Source organism: Vombatus ursinus, unplaced genomic scaffold (genome assembly GCF_900497805.2).
Source record: "Vombatus ursinus unplaced genomic scaffold, bare-nosed wombat genome assembly UNPS02011700.1, whole genome shotgun sequence".
Classification (NCBI taxonomy): Eukaryota; Metazoa; Chordata; class Mammalia; order Diprotodontia; family Vombatidae; genus Vombatus; species Vombatus ursinus.
In genome coordinates this window covers 3,908,796-3,926,572 of record NW_020951478.1, presented here as the reverse complement: position 1 = coordinate 3,926,572, position 17,777 = coordinate 3,908,796, and the positions used below count along the sequence as shown (strand labels likewise).

The 17,777-nt window shown below is 35.3% G+C and overlaps 1 protein-coding gene across 1 annotated transcript in view; it reads right to left on the bottom strand.

Annotated features, from left to right (window-relative positions):
* Window positions 1-17,544, bottom strand: part of COG6 (component of oligomeric golgi complex 6) — a 137,051-nt gene extending 119,507 nt beyond the window's left edge. The window contains exons 1-4 of the mRNA XM_027856931.1: window positions 17,321-17,544; window positions 12,970-13,113; window positions 9,818-9,889; window positions 4,472-4,530 (exon numbers count right to left, since the gene is read on the bottom strand). Coding sequence (XP_027712732.1) covers window positions 4,472-4,530; window positions 9,818-9,889; window positions 12,970-13,113; window positions 17,321-17,479 — 434 coding nt within the window. The 5' untranslated portion in view covers window positions 17,480-17,544. The remainder of the gene's footprint in view (window positions 1-4,471; window positions 4,531-9,817; window positions 9,890-12,969; window positions 13,114-17,320) is intronic.
* Between the last annotated feature and the right edge of the window lie 233 nt (window positions 17,545-17,777).

Here is a 17,777-nt window from a genome sequence, read left to right as displayed (position 1 = left end):
TAAGTAAGAAATGATAAAGATGTGGTGTACTGTTGAACACAGCTTGCAAAAGCCTGCTTACTCCTGACAAATGTCCTTTTTGAGGGTGTCATGATTCATGTAGAGATTATTCTCACAAAGATTTTGTACAGGTTCAAAAGTAGAAAGAAAACACACTGATATTTTCTTAGTTATCTTTTTTGGCATGGAATTTTTTGCTATATCTTTGGTGTCTTCTCCTCCTTTACAACTGTATTGCTTCGGGCCTGCATCTCCTCTCTGTGTACTTGATATAATAATTTGCTTTTCCCATCTTTGTTCTTTTTATTGCCCTATCTACTTCCTCTATAAGCACATCAAATGGACTATCATGTTATGATCCAAATGTGGAACATTTGGTTGAAACTTTTTCTGTAAATTGTTTCCATTTTCCTTCTGTTTGTAGTCTTCCTTCCATTCTCCACATCAAATGTTCTTGGAATGACTCTGCTGGTTCAAAAACTGGCTTTACTCTCCATTGTCTTCTCTGCTTCATGAAACAATAATACTTATAATCATCCATCATCCTTCTTCATAAAATTTTATAGATGAATTCATACACTAACCCGGTGTTGCCTTTACCAGCCATGTCTCTCCATTTGGCACGTAAGTCACATGTCTGCTGACTCTTTTCCTCATTATGGTGATTCATTTATGCAAGTTTAACATCTGGATGCAATGGTCCATGTAGATGCTATTTCTGTGGTCCATTTTTCATTTTTAGTAATTTGCTTAAATAATTCAGTGTAAATTGTTTTAATTGCACTCTATATCTTTTTTGAATTATTATTCTTTGTTTCTTTTTATTTACTTACAAATTGTGATCTTAGTTCTGACAATTCAATGGTCTGACTGTACAGACAATCTCATTTCATATTAATCCTTAAACAAAGTGGTCTATGTGATTTTTTAAATTTGGAATATGGGTGCCTGACATTTTGAGAATTCACAGTCTATAATACATTCAGTACCTATCTCACAGGGCTGTTAGGAGGAAAACATTCTAGAAATGCCTTATAAACGTGAGTCATGATTATTGGGAAGCTAAAACCTCTACGGATTAAGTAACTTCTCAAAGATCATACAACTAGTTAGTATCAGAGAACTAACATATGTATGCCACATTTTACTCCTTCCATGCTATCTCCCAAAAAAAAATCAACTAGAACTCCACATGTGGGAGTTCCGCAATCCTTGGTGGAGAAAAAAAGTGTATTGAAATAGTTTTTTCTAATCTTTTCTATCTTTTTTCTAAGTCCCCCTTCCATTTTCATCTTTGAATGCACTTGGGATGGGTGGCCAGAAGGTGCACTAGAGAGCAATGGACTTGAAGTCAGGAAAACCTTAATTCAAATAGTGACTCCTACACTTACTAGCTATGTGATCCTGCGCAAATCACTTATTGTCTCTCAGTCTCAGTTTCCTCATCTGTAAAACAGGGATAATAGTAGTACCTACCTTACAAGGTTGTGGTAAAGATTAAATGAGGTAAGATATAAAGTGCTTTGCCACCCTCAAAGTGCTATATAAATGCCAGCTATTAATAGCATTGCTGTTAGTTATCTATCAACTTTTTGTCCACAAAAACTGTCAGATTTTTATGTCATTGAGCAACTATTATAATGTAGTTCCAGACAAAGAACTATGGATTCTGAATTCAGATCAAAGCATACCATTTTCACTTTTTTTTTGTTTTGTGTTTTTTTCCCTCATGGTTTTTCCCCTTTTATTCTAATTCTTCTTTCACAACATGACTAATGTGGAAATATGTTTAACATGACTGTACATGTATAACCTATATCACACTGCTTGATGCCTTGGGGAGGGAGAGGGAAAGGAGGAAAGGAGAAAAATTTAGAACTCAAAATCTTACAAAAATGAATATTGAAATTATAATGTAGTATAACTATTTAATTCTGGAGAATGATTTAAAATTTTCCAAGTCATATTCTAAAGATATTTACAATAATGAAAAAAGGACTGAATACAGAGTATTTTTATTCCCTTAAGTCTAACAAAGAAATTAAGCTAAAAAAGAACATCTCCAAAATCTGTTCCAGTTCACTACAATCTATTCTATTTAATTCCTTTAGATGTGTCATGGCTCAACAAAGTGACAGTTCAGACCCAAAGAATATCAAAATTCATCATCTTGTGCTCACTTCTCTCTGTCCTTTCCAAAATAGCCTGGTCAATTGAGTTTTTGCCTCCATCTCAGTTTAACACTACCATATGAGATCCAGTCTCTAAGTCAGGTGACCTATCATCATTTGCTGTTAACTACCAGGCATCTTCTTCAGGATGAATAGTATTGGGTCCATCTGCCATCACTAACCTCCTCCAAAAGGCATGCCAAACACAACTGGAAACAGATCACTGCTAGCCACATAGTGACATAGAGAACCACAAATTAACATTCTGTATGTTGTACTGTGGTTTTACTTATTTTGTTAAACATTTCCTAAATACATTTGAATCTGGTTAGACCTTCACTCACAAGTTTGATGTCTCTTCTACAGAACTTCATCTGCCATGGGACCAAGAAGAAAGATTTATAGACCCACTATACATTAAGTGACTACAAGCTTCTGACTGACATCCCAATACATAGATTTTCACAAGCACCACTGGGCACCAAGCATTTCTGCTCTCATCTTTACAGATATCTACCCGTTGGTTTTACCTGTCTGTAAGTGAAATTAGTTCAAATTGCTTTGAAGCTTGTGGTTCATGTGTAATTCACATGATTATTTGCTCAAGTTGTTGGCTTGAGATAACACATTTCAATGGCTCTTCTATACTGTGCTTTGTGTCAAAGTTAGGAAGAAAATCAGAGCTTTCATTTTGTTTTATCAACTCCATTTCTATTTATGGGAGTCTGTCTTAATTGGATACTATCTACAAGGAATTAAAGGGGAAGACTCATGAATTTATGCTAAATGCTTCATATTTCATCTTATGGCTATTCTTTAAAAAAACCAGAACTAAGTTAAAGTTTTTACACTTTCATGTGTTATCTTAAACTGTCAAAACTTTTACAAGAATGTCATAAAAAAAAATAGCGGGTTCCATATGCAGGTATTCTCAGGTATTTCTTTGTACAAAAGGAGAGTGCTTGCATAGTAACAATGCTGATGTTACTATGCCTTTCGAGTCATATTTATAAACCTACAATTCAACGGGAAAAAAAAGTTTTCATTATAACCAATACATCTACTTTGCTCCTGTATGAACTCTCCTACCAAAATCATAAATATATAGAATAAAAAAAATTTTAAGAATAACTGAAATTATTCCTAAAGTACTGAAAATTTTTAAAAATCATCTTACATAAGACTAACATGCTAAGGCTAGTTACACAAGTCATTAGAAAACACAAAGTTCCATGGTTCTTTTTGGGAAAAAAAAAAAGATGTGAATCTATTTTTTAGTATCTTTCCTTTACTTCTGTTACCAACCCAACCTTCTGACAACCAAAACATTAAATTGCTTTTCATGACAATTAAGAGGAGAGAGCCAAATTGTGCTACATCACAAATTATACAAAAAGCTGAATTAAAGAAGTAGATTCAGTTATGGAAGAATTCACTATTTGTCACAAGAAAACTTCCAACTTCCTTATTTTTCCATGATTCAAGTTAAGACAAACTTTAGAGGTAATGAACGTGTGTAAAATGAACAAATTTATCGTATTATACATTAACACGCAAAAACTCAAAATAAACTATGCATAAGCACCATTTGTTCAAGTCATATTATGATAAATTAAATAATTCCTCATGCCAACTGCACATTCTTCAGCAAACAACATGAAATTACAGCCAGATGTTCCCATAATGCAGTGGGAACAGGAACTCTTGGATGTTGAGGAAGTATGAAAATTATAATCTAGATGAAGCCTAAATAAAGAGAATATAACGTGGAGAAAAGGCATAGCAAATCTTAAAGGATCATATCTCAGACATTAAAACTAATGTGCTAATGTAGAGCTAATGTGCCCACTTTGCAGAACAGCAAACTGAGGCCCTGAGGTTAAAAGACTCTAGACTATGTAACTAATTAAATAGAGGAGGAAAAAAGACTAAGGTGTCTCTTTTCCTGTTACTTTGTTTTTCTATATTTCCCTGTTAATGAAGCAGTGTTATAGTAGAGTGCCAGACTAGGAAGTCAAGAAGGTGTGGTTTTGAAAATTGCCTTAGACACCTGCCAGCTATGTGACCCTGGACCAGTAATTTAGCTTCTACTGCCAAAATTTCCTTCTCTGTAAAATGAGCAAGTCAGGTTAAATGACTTTTAAGGTCTCTTCCAGCTCTAAATCTACGATTCTATGCGTTAATAAGTTATAGTGCTGCAATAACCAATGTAATATATGTTACTGTTGCTATAAAATACTCATATTCATTCATTAAATAACTGAATGACCTGTGAGGAAAATACTAGAAAATCTACATACCTTTCTGCTTGGAGTTTAGTAGTTTTTACTATCAAATCTTGAGTCTGCTCCTTTGCTGCCTAAAAGTAAAAAGAAAATTCACTTTATTAATATATCAAGATACATAACTGTTTCTCTTTCTAAAGGAAAATAATGGGAAGCAGTGTAGCACAATGGATAGAGTCCCTGGGTTTTAAGTCCCACTTCTAACACTTACTGGCTGTGTAGCTTTGGACAAGTCTATGGACTAATAAAACCAATGTACTTTAATTTGTAAGAGAGATCCTTAGGCTCTCACTTAGAGTACACAGCCTCTCATTTTACATATACGACATGTAAGATGATTTACCTGTCTTTCAAGCCAACAGCAGGTTAAAAGATGTAAATGAGCAAGGGCTGAGGATTGCTAGAAGCAGGTATATACACAGCAGCAAGAAGCAAGAGGTGACAAGGAAGACATACACACACACTTATTTATTCACACACACACACACACACACACACACATTTAATAATGGACACAAGAATCAGAAAAGTACAAAACGCCAGGACCATTCAGCACTAGGACCTATAGGACTACTCGTCTCAACAGTCCCATGTTTCTGTACAGGATAATAACTTATAATCACTGTGATGTTTAAATCAACAAGAAAGATTTAAGTTATGTTTAACTTATTCTGTTTAAGAAGGCAGTGAATAGAACTGACACCACATTTTAAAAAATATGTTCTTTAAAAATGGCTAAAATTTGTCTTAAAAGTTTGGACACAATAATTCTAGCTGTGAATCCCTAGCAAGCTGGGAGTGTTTCTTTTATTTTCATTGTATCCCCGATACCTAGCACGGTGCCAGAAACACAGCATGTATTTAAATGCTTCTTGATTGATTTCTAGTTATCCGGAAATTTTACTTAAGTGAAACATGCCAATGCTTATATAATTATGTTAAATAAAGAAGGAGTTATGCTATATTTTTAAATATGACCATAAAATTTAAAAAAGAAAATTTTGAATTTTTTAATTTTCATTTTGAGTCTTTTGGAACTATTTTGGATCATTGTATTGCTGAGAATAGCTAAGTCATTCACAGTTCTTCATCATACAATATTGCTATTACCGTATACAATGTTCTCCTGGTTTTGCTCACTTCACTTTGCATCAGTTCATGTTAAGTTTTTCCAGGTTTTTCTGAAATCAATCTGCTTATTATTTCTTACAGCACAACAGTACTCCATTGCAATCATATACCACAGCTTGTTCAGCCACCCCTCATCTAATGGGCATCCCCTCAATTTCCAATTCTTTCCCCCCACAAAAAGAACTGTAATAAAATTTCTGTACAAATAGATCCCTTACCTTTGTTTTTTTTTTAATGTCTTGGATACAAGATAGTGGCTGGATCAGTTTGCAACTCTACCAATAGTGCATTAGTGTCCCAATTTTTCCACATTCCTCCCAATATTTATAATTTTCCTTTTCTGTCATATTAGCCAATCTGATAAGTGTGAGGTAGTATCTCAGAATTGTTTTAATTTGACAACCCCTGATTCTTAAACAACACAAACTAATCACATTTTGTTATCAATTATCTTTCAGTTTAATGAATTCTTGGTTCTTAATTTAAAAGCTATTTAGATTTAAATATAGGTATTTTTAAAACACAATCAATTCTCATGTATAAAGAAGAGTATTTCTATTACAATATGACAGTATGCTTTCAAGTTCACATCATCATGGAATCTACTCATACAATTTTTGAAATTAAAACTACCTTAAATTATTCTTCCCTTTCATAAGTATCTTGAAGTCCAAAAGGAAAGAATTTTTTAAGAGTCAAAGTACTCAATAATTTCTCCATCACAGAAATGTAAACTGGAAGGATGAAAAAATAGAGGAAAGGGTAAATCACCTTAGGATGAAGAGTCTATTTGCAAAGAGGCAAGATGAGAATACTTTCTCCCATGTCAGGTCTTCATGATATGGTTCATTACTATGAATTCTCAAACCAACACATCCCCAGTTACTAGCTGGCAAGAGAAAAGGGAAATCTTTTGGAAGCCAAATGTCATTCCTGGACAGAATTTTTAAGAGAATAATACCTTTAAAAGATTGAATGGGCTAAGAACTATAAAGGTAAGAAAAAAAGCCTCACGTTAATTAAATCACAGGTACTCCACAGGAAGTAGCTGGGGATGGTGCAGTGGGTAGAATGTTGGTCTGGAGACAGGAAGATCTGAGTTCACATTTGGCCTCAGACACTTATTAGCTGTGTTACCCTGGGGAAGTCACTTAATCTGTTTGCCTCAGTTTCCTCAACTGTAAAATAGGGACAATAATAATAACACCTACTTCACAGGATTGTTGTGAGGTTCAAATGAGGTAATATTAATAAAAATGCCTAGCATAGTGCCTGCCTGGCACCTAGTAAGTTCTATATAAATGTTTATTTTCTTCTCCTTTCCATTAAAATAAATAGAAAAAAAATCATACTGCAAAGCCAAACACTGATTGAGGATTTTTATTTAGGCCTCTGATCCTGCTTCAAGGGAGGCAGTGTGGTACAGGCAAAAAGTATTAACTCTGCAGTCAAAGGACTTGAGTTTAAAATCAGCCTCTGATATCTATTACTTTGTAGCATTTGGCAAGTCATTTAAAGTCCCTAGACCTGAGTTTCAACATCTGTATGAACTCTTTACTCTCCACCCCACATATCCAATTAGTTGTCAAATCCTAACATTTCTACCTTCAAAGCATCTCTCACACATTCTTGGAATTTCAAATAAGAAGAAATGCACAAATTGAAGCAACAAAAAATTTGTCTAGGTATAAGTAATTTCTCTGACAATGAAAACACTATAATGAACTACTAGATAAAGAAGAATCATCATGCAGTACTCCAATACGAAAGATCTAACCCTAACTTGAGGACTCTTAACCAGATAATTTCCTGAATATACTCCTAGTAATATTCATCTAAGATATTACTGTTTTTTTTCAGATTCACTATTTTTTCTAATGTTTTTAAACATTCCCTTACAATTTAATCTCTATTATTCTCTTTTCATAAATGTTTTAAATATCTTTGTATACAATTATTAGGCAAGAGGCACTCTGATAAAATTTTGTCCCAACTTCTTAACTCTTCACTTGTCAAATGTAATAATAATTCTTAAATGATATTTTATTTCTCTAAGGAAATATAAAAAGGTTACATCTTAATGCCATCTATATTAAAAGTGATTTACAAGCATTAAATGATTAATTTGCCAAAACTTTTCATAATATATAAGACTCTAAAAGATAATGTTTTCTATGAATGAAAAATCTGAAATTTGAAAATGTCACTTCAGGTTTATAATAGTAGAGGGTACTATTAAGAAAGAATTTTTCAATAATGAAATAATACTAAGGAAAATTTCAAAGTATGGTTGATGAAATCATATAAACAATCAATAATTTCATCAAAGAGAATGACAACAATGAGACACCATTCCAATTTCTGGGATGCAGCCAAAGCAATACTTAGGGGAAAATGTATATATCTTTCAACACATACATGAATTAAAAAGAGAAAGAGCAGATCAATGAATTGGATACATAACCAAAAAAATTAGAAAGAGAGCAAATTAAAAATCCCAAATTAAACACCAAGAGAGAAACTGTGAAAATCAAACGAGAGATTAATAAAATTGAAAATTTAAAAAAAAAAAACAACTAACAGCTGGTTATATGGGAAAAAAAACAATAAAATAGATAAACCAGTGGTTAATTAGATTTTTTTTTCTAAAAAAAGAGAGGAATGCAGGGCTGGTTTGATACTAAGAAAACAAGGAAAAGCCTTTGACAAAATACAGTACCCATTCCCAACACCAGAAAGTATAGGAAGAAAGAAAGCCTTTCTTAAAATGATAATCAATGTGTATTTAAAACTAAGAGCAAGCATTATCTGTGACAGGGATAAATTTGAAGCCTTCCCAAGAAGGTCAGGGTGAAGCAAGGATGTCCATTATCACCACTATCATTCAATATCATAGTAGAAATTATAGCTATATAAACAAGACAAGAAAAAGAAATTGAAGGAATAAAAATAGGCAATGAAGAAACAAAACTATTACTCTTTGTAGATATGATGGTATACTTACAGAACCCTAGATAATCAACTAAAAACCTAGTTGAATCAATCAACAACTTCAGCAAAATTGCAGGATATAAAATAAACCCACATAAATCATCAGCATTTCTATATACTACCAACAAAACCCAGAAGAAAAGACAGAAAGAGAAATTCCATTTAAAATAACTGCAGACAATATAAAATACTTTGGAATCTATAATGCTAAGACAAACCCAGGGATTATATGAACATAATTATAAAACATTTTTCATACAAATAAAGACAGATCTAAACAATTAGAGAAATATTAATTGCTCATGGATAGGCCAAGCCAATATAATAAAAATGACAATTCTATCCAAGTTAGTTTACTTATTCAGTGCCATACCAATCAAACTACTAAGAAGTATTTTATAGAGCTAGAAAAAAATAACAACAAAATTCATCTGAAAGAACAAAAGGTCAAGAATATCAAAGGAATCACTGAAAAATGTGAAGGAAGGTGGCCTAGCAATTCCAGATTTTTTTTTTATAACAATAGCACTTTATTTTTTCCCTATGTATGTCCAACCACTTTTCCATCTCTGTCCTTCTAGGATTTAAAGCAGGAAGGGATTTTTTTAATCCAACTTATTGGGGTTTTTTGTTTTTTTATTTTATTTTAATTTTTAAGTTAATTTTACTTTTAATTTATGGAATAAAACAAGCATTTCCATAACATAGTATAATAAAAAGGTGATTGCACATGAAACTGCAAATCTATTATGTGTAACTTGCTATTCTTTAAAAAGTTATCATGTAAATTTTTTTTCCCTCTCCACCTCACCCTAGAGATGGCTACCATTAGACACAAATATGTATATATATGTAAAATTTTATTTCCCCCACATCTCCAAATATACAGAACTGAACTATGCCTTAGTCTGGATTCACAATGTCAAGGCCTTTCTGAAACTAAATCTGCCTCAGACTTCCAGAAAAAATAATAATAATTGCTTCAGTGCATTCCAACATTACTGTGTTGGAATCCTGGGGTAAGAAAGTAGCTTGGAACATTTATTACATTTCTAGGAAGCTGAAAAACAGAGAATTATTACATATGGGAAATGAGAAAAGTTAATTATATAAGAGAAAGACTGAAAAATTCAAAGAGTCCACATGAGTAATTATGGTGAAACTTGCCACATAATGTAAGTGTAATAAATAATACATTTGCTAGACAGAAACTTGGGAAGTCTAAAAATCTTACACTACCTTCAGGCGACTTGTCATGTCTTGACAACAGTTATTCATTGCTTGCACATCTTCATTTATGCTTTCAAGCTCCTAAAAAAATTGGGGAAAACTTGTCTTAAGTACCTTACATACTGCCAAGAAAATGTATGCTTCTTTTCTCTTGAAAAGTCTTTACTATCTATCAATATAGACTTTCAAAACTTCTGACACTTATGTTTGGCTATATTTGTATCATTTAAAAAGTGTTTTGCCCTAAGTAATAGAACAAAATGGATTATCTTAGTACAGAGGAAAGAGCACTGGGTGTGGAGTCAGGGGAAGTGAGGTCAAATTTCACCTCTGCCACTATATATATGACCTTGGGAAAAGCACTGAACCACCCTAAATATCAGTTTCTTCTTGTATAAAATTAAGGGGGTTGGACTAAGTGATTTTTGAAGTTCCTTCCAATACTACATCTATGATTCCATCATCTTTTCTGCTCAGGTAATTACTTATTTAATAAACAGCTCCTACTTCCTCAGGAGCAATAATTAGTAAAGACCAAGAAACAACAATTCTTGCCACCACAGTCCTTGGCACTGTCAAAATGGTTCAATATGAGAAATACATACAGTTTTATTAATAAAAATGACATTAGAATAAAATGTATTACCACCTGTTTATTTTTGTTTGTTTTAAGGCAATTTGGGTTAAGTGATTTGCCCAGAGTCACATAGCTAAAGTGTCTGAGGCCAGATTTGAACTCATGAAGATGAGTCTTCCCAATTCCAAGCCTAGCACTCTCTCCACTGCACTACCTAGCTGCCCCTACCACTTGTTTTGCCACTATACCCTAGGCCTGCACATTTGACTTGTGGCTGAAGTCTCCCGTGTGTGTTTCCTTCCCCCAATTAGAATGTGATGCTCCTTATAAGCAGGGTCTTGCTATTTTATAATAAGCACTTAATTTAAAACTTTTTCATTCATTTATTAATGATAGTTATTTACTTTTTAAAGTTTTACTGACGTCTTCTGTTTTTAAAACAGTAATTTCCCAATAAACCCCAACCTTGATCCCTCCCTTGGAATGAAGAAAAACAGTTAAGCAAATCAACCACAATTATAATTTGACAGCATATTCCACATCCCACACTCATACTTCCTCACCTCTATAAAGTAAGGAAGAAGATATTTCATCATGTGTTCTCTGGGGCTAAGACTGGTCATTGAAACTAATCAGAATTCAGTCACTTTTTAGTGCTTTATTGTTTTTTCTTAAAATGTTTCAGTCATTATCTATTTTCTTCCTGTTCTTAATTACTTCACTCAGTGTCAGTTCATACAAGTCCTTCCATCGCAGAAATCTTTCCACTAACTTCTGACAAAGAACAGAAGCAGAGAAGTTTGTTGTTGTTTTTTTGCCTTCATTAACTTATGTTAAATAACTTAGTGTGTCATGCTTACTTATAGCTTTGTTCCATTGTCAAGATCAAACACTGATGATTTGGGATATCTGGGCCTACTACTAAGAATAATAATAATAGTTAACATTTATATAACACTTACTATATGCCAGGCACTGTGCTAAGCACTTCTTCAATCACTATCTCATTTGATCCTTACAACAAACTTGAGAGGTAGGTGCTATGCTTTACGGTTGAAGAAACTGAGGCAAAGAGAGGTTCAGTGACTTTCTAGGGTCACACAGCTAAGTGCTAAGTAAGTGACTGAAGCTGAATTTGAATTCAGATCTTCCTGACTCTAGGCCCAGGACTCAATCTACTACACAACCTAGTGGTCGCTAATAATTCTACTAATGTTGCCTATCAATTCTATACTAAGGTATTTCCTTCTTTTACTGAATTCAAGTTCCAAACCAACCAGAACACCAAGGTGCAAAGGAAAGAGTTCCAACGATGGAAAAAGATTCTTCAAAGTACTTCATAACCACACTCTTCTACTTCTGAAACTCAAATATGCTGGGAAACAGGCCAGCAGAAAGGGAAAAAAATGAAGCATCCAGACAAAGCTGTAAAAAAATAGCTGTTAGTTTTACATGATGAACTATGCAACTACTGAGAATAAACAATCCATTTACAAACAAATGGAAGCTATATGATCCATTTTAGAATTGAAATTTATTTTCTCTTTGCTATGATCCTTGGATTGAAAATTACTTCCTATATTCTACTATATGTAAGGGCTATTCTAACTCATAAAATTAAGTCCTGAAGTGGCTTTGAACTAGTCAGTTACTATTATTTCAAAATATATATCAAAAAGCAGCAGTTGGTCATTATGCAATCCAAGAACAGTGACTGAGCATTCCAAACTACCCAAACAACAGTTAGTCGTAATATTTGTTTTAGATGCCATAATTTAATAAAGCAAAATTGTGAAAGATAATCCAAACTGTAAATGCTAGCAACATTCTTTTTTAAATTAAATTTTATTTTTTTGGTTAACAAGAAAGTTCAAATTATAGTTTCACTAATGGCAAACTCAAAAAATTGTATAGTTTTCACACAAAAGTAACAAATTCATAAAATAAGCCAAGTTATTGCTTCTGTCTTCGTTTATAACTGAAATCACTGTGATGGATTTCATTTTTATGACAACTACTTTTCTGAAGTATTTACTAGGCATTTCCCTACCTTTAGTGAAACCACATAAAGGTGTTATAGTAATTAACCCGAGTTGTAAACTTAGTGAGTAAGAATCTTGTATATTGCCATGTTTTATATAATAAGTCACAAAATACTGGTATATAAAACACTAAATAAAAATTGGTCTCATCTCATGGTGAACAGTCTATTTATGTGTGATAGAACAGTATTTCCAGGGTACTCTGATATTATTTAGGATGCAGAGTCAAGATAGCTACAACTCAACTCCAACCAAGAATAGCTATTCATGGAAAAGTATGTTAAATCACAGGACATTTTTTTTCTGAAAAACCATTCAAGAAAAGCATACTCACTGCTAGACCAAATATTCATAAGAAAGTCTCTTGGAACCTAAACTAAATCTGTCTAAGGAACAGCGGAAAGAGATCTTTAAGTATACAAGAAACCAGAACAATCTAAATACATATTCTGTCACAGGTACAAAGAAGAAAATTAAAGTTTTACAATTTTAACACATTTTGGTAAAAAGCAAATATTTAAAGCAAATACATAGTATTTTACCTCCTTTACTTCCTTGAACATGCTCACAAATTCTTCATTGATGGCTAAACTTCTGCGTTCAATATCTCCACGTAAATTTCTTCTGGTACGTAAACTATTTTCCACAAAGAAAGCTGAAAGTGCCTTGAGAGCTTCTAGCATCTCCTAAACAATGGATAAGAAACACATCAAAATCTTCTTCTAATAATCAGTTCTACTTATTTAAAAATATTTTCTAATTCCAAGCCAAAATATAATGAATTGATGTCTGTTATTTTTATTACACTACCTTTAAACATTCACCAATCAGTGCATGAATAAAATCATTTAATATAAAAAGTTAACCTATTTCAGGAAGACAATGACGTAACATTTTCCACATCACAACCTTTCAAATATTGGAAGACAACTACTGTATTCCTAATAAATCTTCTCTTTTCCAGGGTGAATATCCCTGGTTCCTTCAATTAATCTTCACATGGCATAGTCTCCAGTTCCTTCAACATCCTGGTTGATCTTACTTGGACACACTCTTTTATCAAGGCTCTTTCTTGGGCCATGAGAACTCAACACAATATTTTGATATGTAATCATTTCCTTTATTTTGCACACTATGTCCCTATTAATATAATCAAAAATAAAAATAACTTTTTTCATTACCCATATTCACCCTCAGATCTTTTTCACCAAAAATGTAATCTGACCATGCCTTTCCTCCAATTCTGTACTTGAGCAGATTTTTTAATTAACAAGTAGGAGAGAAAGAAATCAGATGATTTGGGGTCCTGGAAGCCACCTGTCTTTTGACTAAGTGCTAAATTTTATGATCCTATGAACACTCAAGGGACTCCGCACTTAACTGTATTCTAATTTGCACAACATTCATGTTTTTGTCGATTGCTCTGTATTAACTAGTTATTTGACCTCAACTGAGCATATCATTTACCATCTCTGGACCCTGGTTTCCTCATCTGTAAAAATCAGAGAGCTGGACTGGATGATCTCAGTCCTACAACCTCTAATACTAAAAGCCTATAAAGGCTCTGAAAATTTATGGAGAGCTTCCAAGAAACTCCAGAGATACTTCCATTTGAAGTTTCAGAATTACAAAAAAGGATATTATGAGAAAATATTTTTAATAATTCTGGGTCTGATAACAATCATGAATAAAAATTAATTTAAAATAAATATTTAGACTTATAATTGTTTTGGAACACAAATATCCCCCATATAAATTTTTAAAACCTGACAAAAATTAACATTCTAAGGTAATGATAAATTCCTTAAAAATAAAATCTAACTAAACACTGACATAGAGAATAAGTTGTTTTGTTACTAGAGTTACAATAATATTTGTTGTTGCAGTTTCATTAACAAAGCACAGCATTCCTCACTAGAATTTCTATGTGTTTAAACACAACAAGGAAGGGAAAAGGTATAGGTAATCTCTGATACAGAATCACTACTATAAGTACTTTAGAAAATCTCTAAGACTATAAGTTGCAGAGCAGGTAACAACTTTCACAGGTAGAGTTTCTTCACTGGGAGTAATACCAATGAAATCATAACTAGAATATCCCTCCGTCGCGCCCACTTTCCCAAAAGAGCACTACAGCAGCTAGTAGCATGAATTAAATATGGTAATTACTGAATAAATGCTTAACAAGATAAATAACTCACAAAACAGTAATTAAACATTTTTTTCCTAAGTCAGGCCTACAGATAGGCAAGCTGAGTTTATTTTCAATTACCAAAGAACTGAACTAGAAAATTCCAAAATTTCCTCTCCAAATTTTTAAACGTATACTATGTGCTGTAATTCCAATTTCTATAGTGTCCTAAAGTTTACAAAGTACTTTGCTCACAACCACTCTATTAAATAGATAGTGCAAGAAGATCTAAGGCTCATTCAATCAATAAACATTTATAAAGCATCCTGGGGACAAAAAAAGAAGTAAAAGACAGTCCCTGCCTCAAGAAGCTCACAATCTAAAGGAGGAGACAACAAACAAACATATACAAACAGGCTAAACATAGGAATAGAAAATGAGATCTTAACTGGAAATTAAAGAAAGCCAGGGAAACAAGAGGATGAGAAAGAAGAGCATTTCAGGCATGGGGAGGCAGCCAGAAAAAATGGCTGAAGCCAAGAGATGTAGTATCTTGCTACTGACAGAATAAAGAGGCTACTGTCAACTGGATCAAAGAGCATGCGGTAGGAATACGGTATAAGAAGACTGGAAAAGTAGGAGGCAGCTAGGTTATGAAGGGCACTGAATATCAAGCAGAGGATTTTGTACTCAATCTTGGAAGTGACAGGGAGCCACTGGAGTTGACTGAATAGGGTCACGACCCTATGGTCAGACCTATACTTTCGGAAAATCATTTTGGTGGTGGCTGAATGGAGGATGGGTTGGAGTGGGGAAAGACTTGGGGCAAGCAGACCCACCAGCTGACTACTGCAATAATCCAGGCAAGAGATGATTAGAGCCTGCACTAAAGTGGTGGCAATGTCAGAGGAGAAAAAGAGATGTGTATTCTAATAATATTACAAATGTAAAATCAACAGATCTTAGCAACAGATTGGACATCGAATTAAGAGTCAGTGAGGAATCCAGGATCACTCCTAGGTTGGGAACCTGAAAGACTGGAAGGATGGTGTTTCCCTCAAAAGCAATATGGAAGTTTTTTGTTTTTTTTTTGTGGGGGGGAGGGAAGGGAGTATGGATTAGGGAAAAAGGTGAATTGTTTTAGATATGATGAGTTTAAGATGTGTACTGGACATCTATTTCAAGATGTTTGAAAGGAAGTTGGAGATGAGAGATTGGATGTCAGCAGAGATGTTGGGACAAACCAGGTAGATTTGAGGATCATCAACATAGACATGGAAATTTAATCCATGGGAGCTAATAAGTTACCAAGTGAAGTAAGTAATATTAAAAGAGAAGAGAGCCCAGCACAGAATTCTGGGGGACATCTATGGTTACAGAGTGTGATGTGGATGAAGACTCAGTAAAAGAGACTGAGAAGAACCAGGAAAGAACTGTATCTCAAAAACCTAGAAAGAATATCAAGGAGGATTCAGTCAAAGGGCCAAACTTGAGAAGCTAGAGGGCCACATGTGGCCTCCAGGCTGCAGATTCCCCACCCCTGGATTATGGTGTTTGAGGGAGAGTCAATGTATATGTTGAAGTCCCCCAGTATGAGGGCAGGAGTTTGAGAGGAGTGAAAAATTGTGAGCCACATACTGCATGAGGAAGAAAGAGGAGTTGTCTACAGACCACTGCTACCAAGACTCTGATTGGGTGGCCATGAATAGCACGAACCTCAAAGGAAAAGGGGTTACTGAGTGGTCCAGCTACCTCCATCTCAAGGGAGAACCTGGAATTGTCAATACAGAGCAACCTCAACCAGTGAGCCAAGGGGAATGAGTGAAGATGCAGCCAATGACTGGATTGATTGACCAATTGATTCTAGTAGGGGTTATAGGCAGAAGAAATTGGGAAATACTCCTTTGGCTAGCATAAGGAAATAGGGGAAAACCTAGGAAACCTAGGAAAACCTAGGAGCCATATCTATATATCAAATGAGAAAATGTACACAGATTGCTTTGTAAACCTGAAGGTCCTAAATATATGTTAGTTCTCATTATTATAATCCAGTTAAATCTGACATTATCTGGAAAAGGCTGGTTAATGTTAACATTGAAGTATAAAGCAATGGCTAATTAAAATATTGTGGAAACAGGGTTATCATTTTTCTCTTAAAGTCAGCTTAAATTCCACCTCAGTAGACTGGGCCCATAATTCTAGCTTCCTGAAATATTTTTGGACCCTGATTCTTATTAAAATCATATCAGCAATTGCTTCTCCTTTTGTGGCTCAGAGAAGCTAAGCAAGGAGAGGGAGGGGGAGGAGGGGGAGCAGGGAAGAGGCGGAGAAGGAGAGGGAGAAAGGGAAGGAGGGAGGGAGAGGGAGAGAGAGCGAGAGACAGAGAGAGCCCCCAGCCACTTTACAAACGTGATCTAGCTCTGGCCCCACCCCTTACCCGCCCCATAACAGCCGGGACACGGAAAGGCAAGGCTGGTGGGGCCTGGCTCTAGGTCAAGGTCAGAGTCATGGTCATGGTTAGGGTCACAGACACGGTCAGGGCAGGTGCAGGAATCCCAGGAAGCCCTTCCTGTCAGGCTTTCACCAAGACAGGCCCCCTGCAAGGTTCTCTCTCTCCTCGGACCTCAGGCCACGCCTCCTGCTCCCCATCTCCTTCCCCTCCGCCCCCACCTGCGCCCCGCCCCCACCTGCGCCCCGCCCCTCCAAGCCCCGCCCCTGCGGGCTCTTTCTCTTCCCCCCGCCCCCCAGGAGGCTCCAGTTACCTTGTCATTATCCAGCCTCGTCTCCAGGATCTTGTGCAGCTTCCTCGACAGCGGGTTATTGTTCTGAACCGAAGCCCCGCCGGCCCCGTTGCCGAGGTTGCTGGGCGGCCCAGACACTGGTAAAGTGGACACCTCCCCGGCGCTGCCGTTCTCTGCCATCTCGGTGACCCCCCGCTCCCGGCGACAGCCACCTCAGCGCTCAGGATGCTGGGGAGCAGCTTCCGGAACTGGAGATGCCGCGCATGCGCGACAGTGATGCGTGCCTTTGCGCATGTTCCGGATGTTTAGGGGGATGGTTCTCGGAAGGATTCTTCCGCTGGGTCTTAGACGCAACACTATAAATAGAGAAGAGGCGGTGCAGGTGGGATGATGTCACAAAAAGTTCAAGAATAAGGGACTTCGGAAGACTAAGAATCATGGAAGTTAAAACTGGAAGGGGCTTTAGAGATTATCTAGG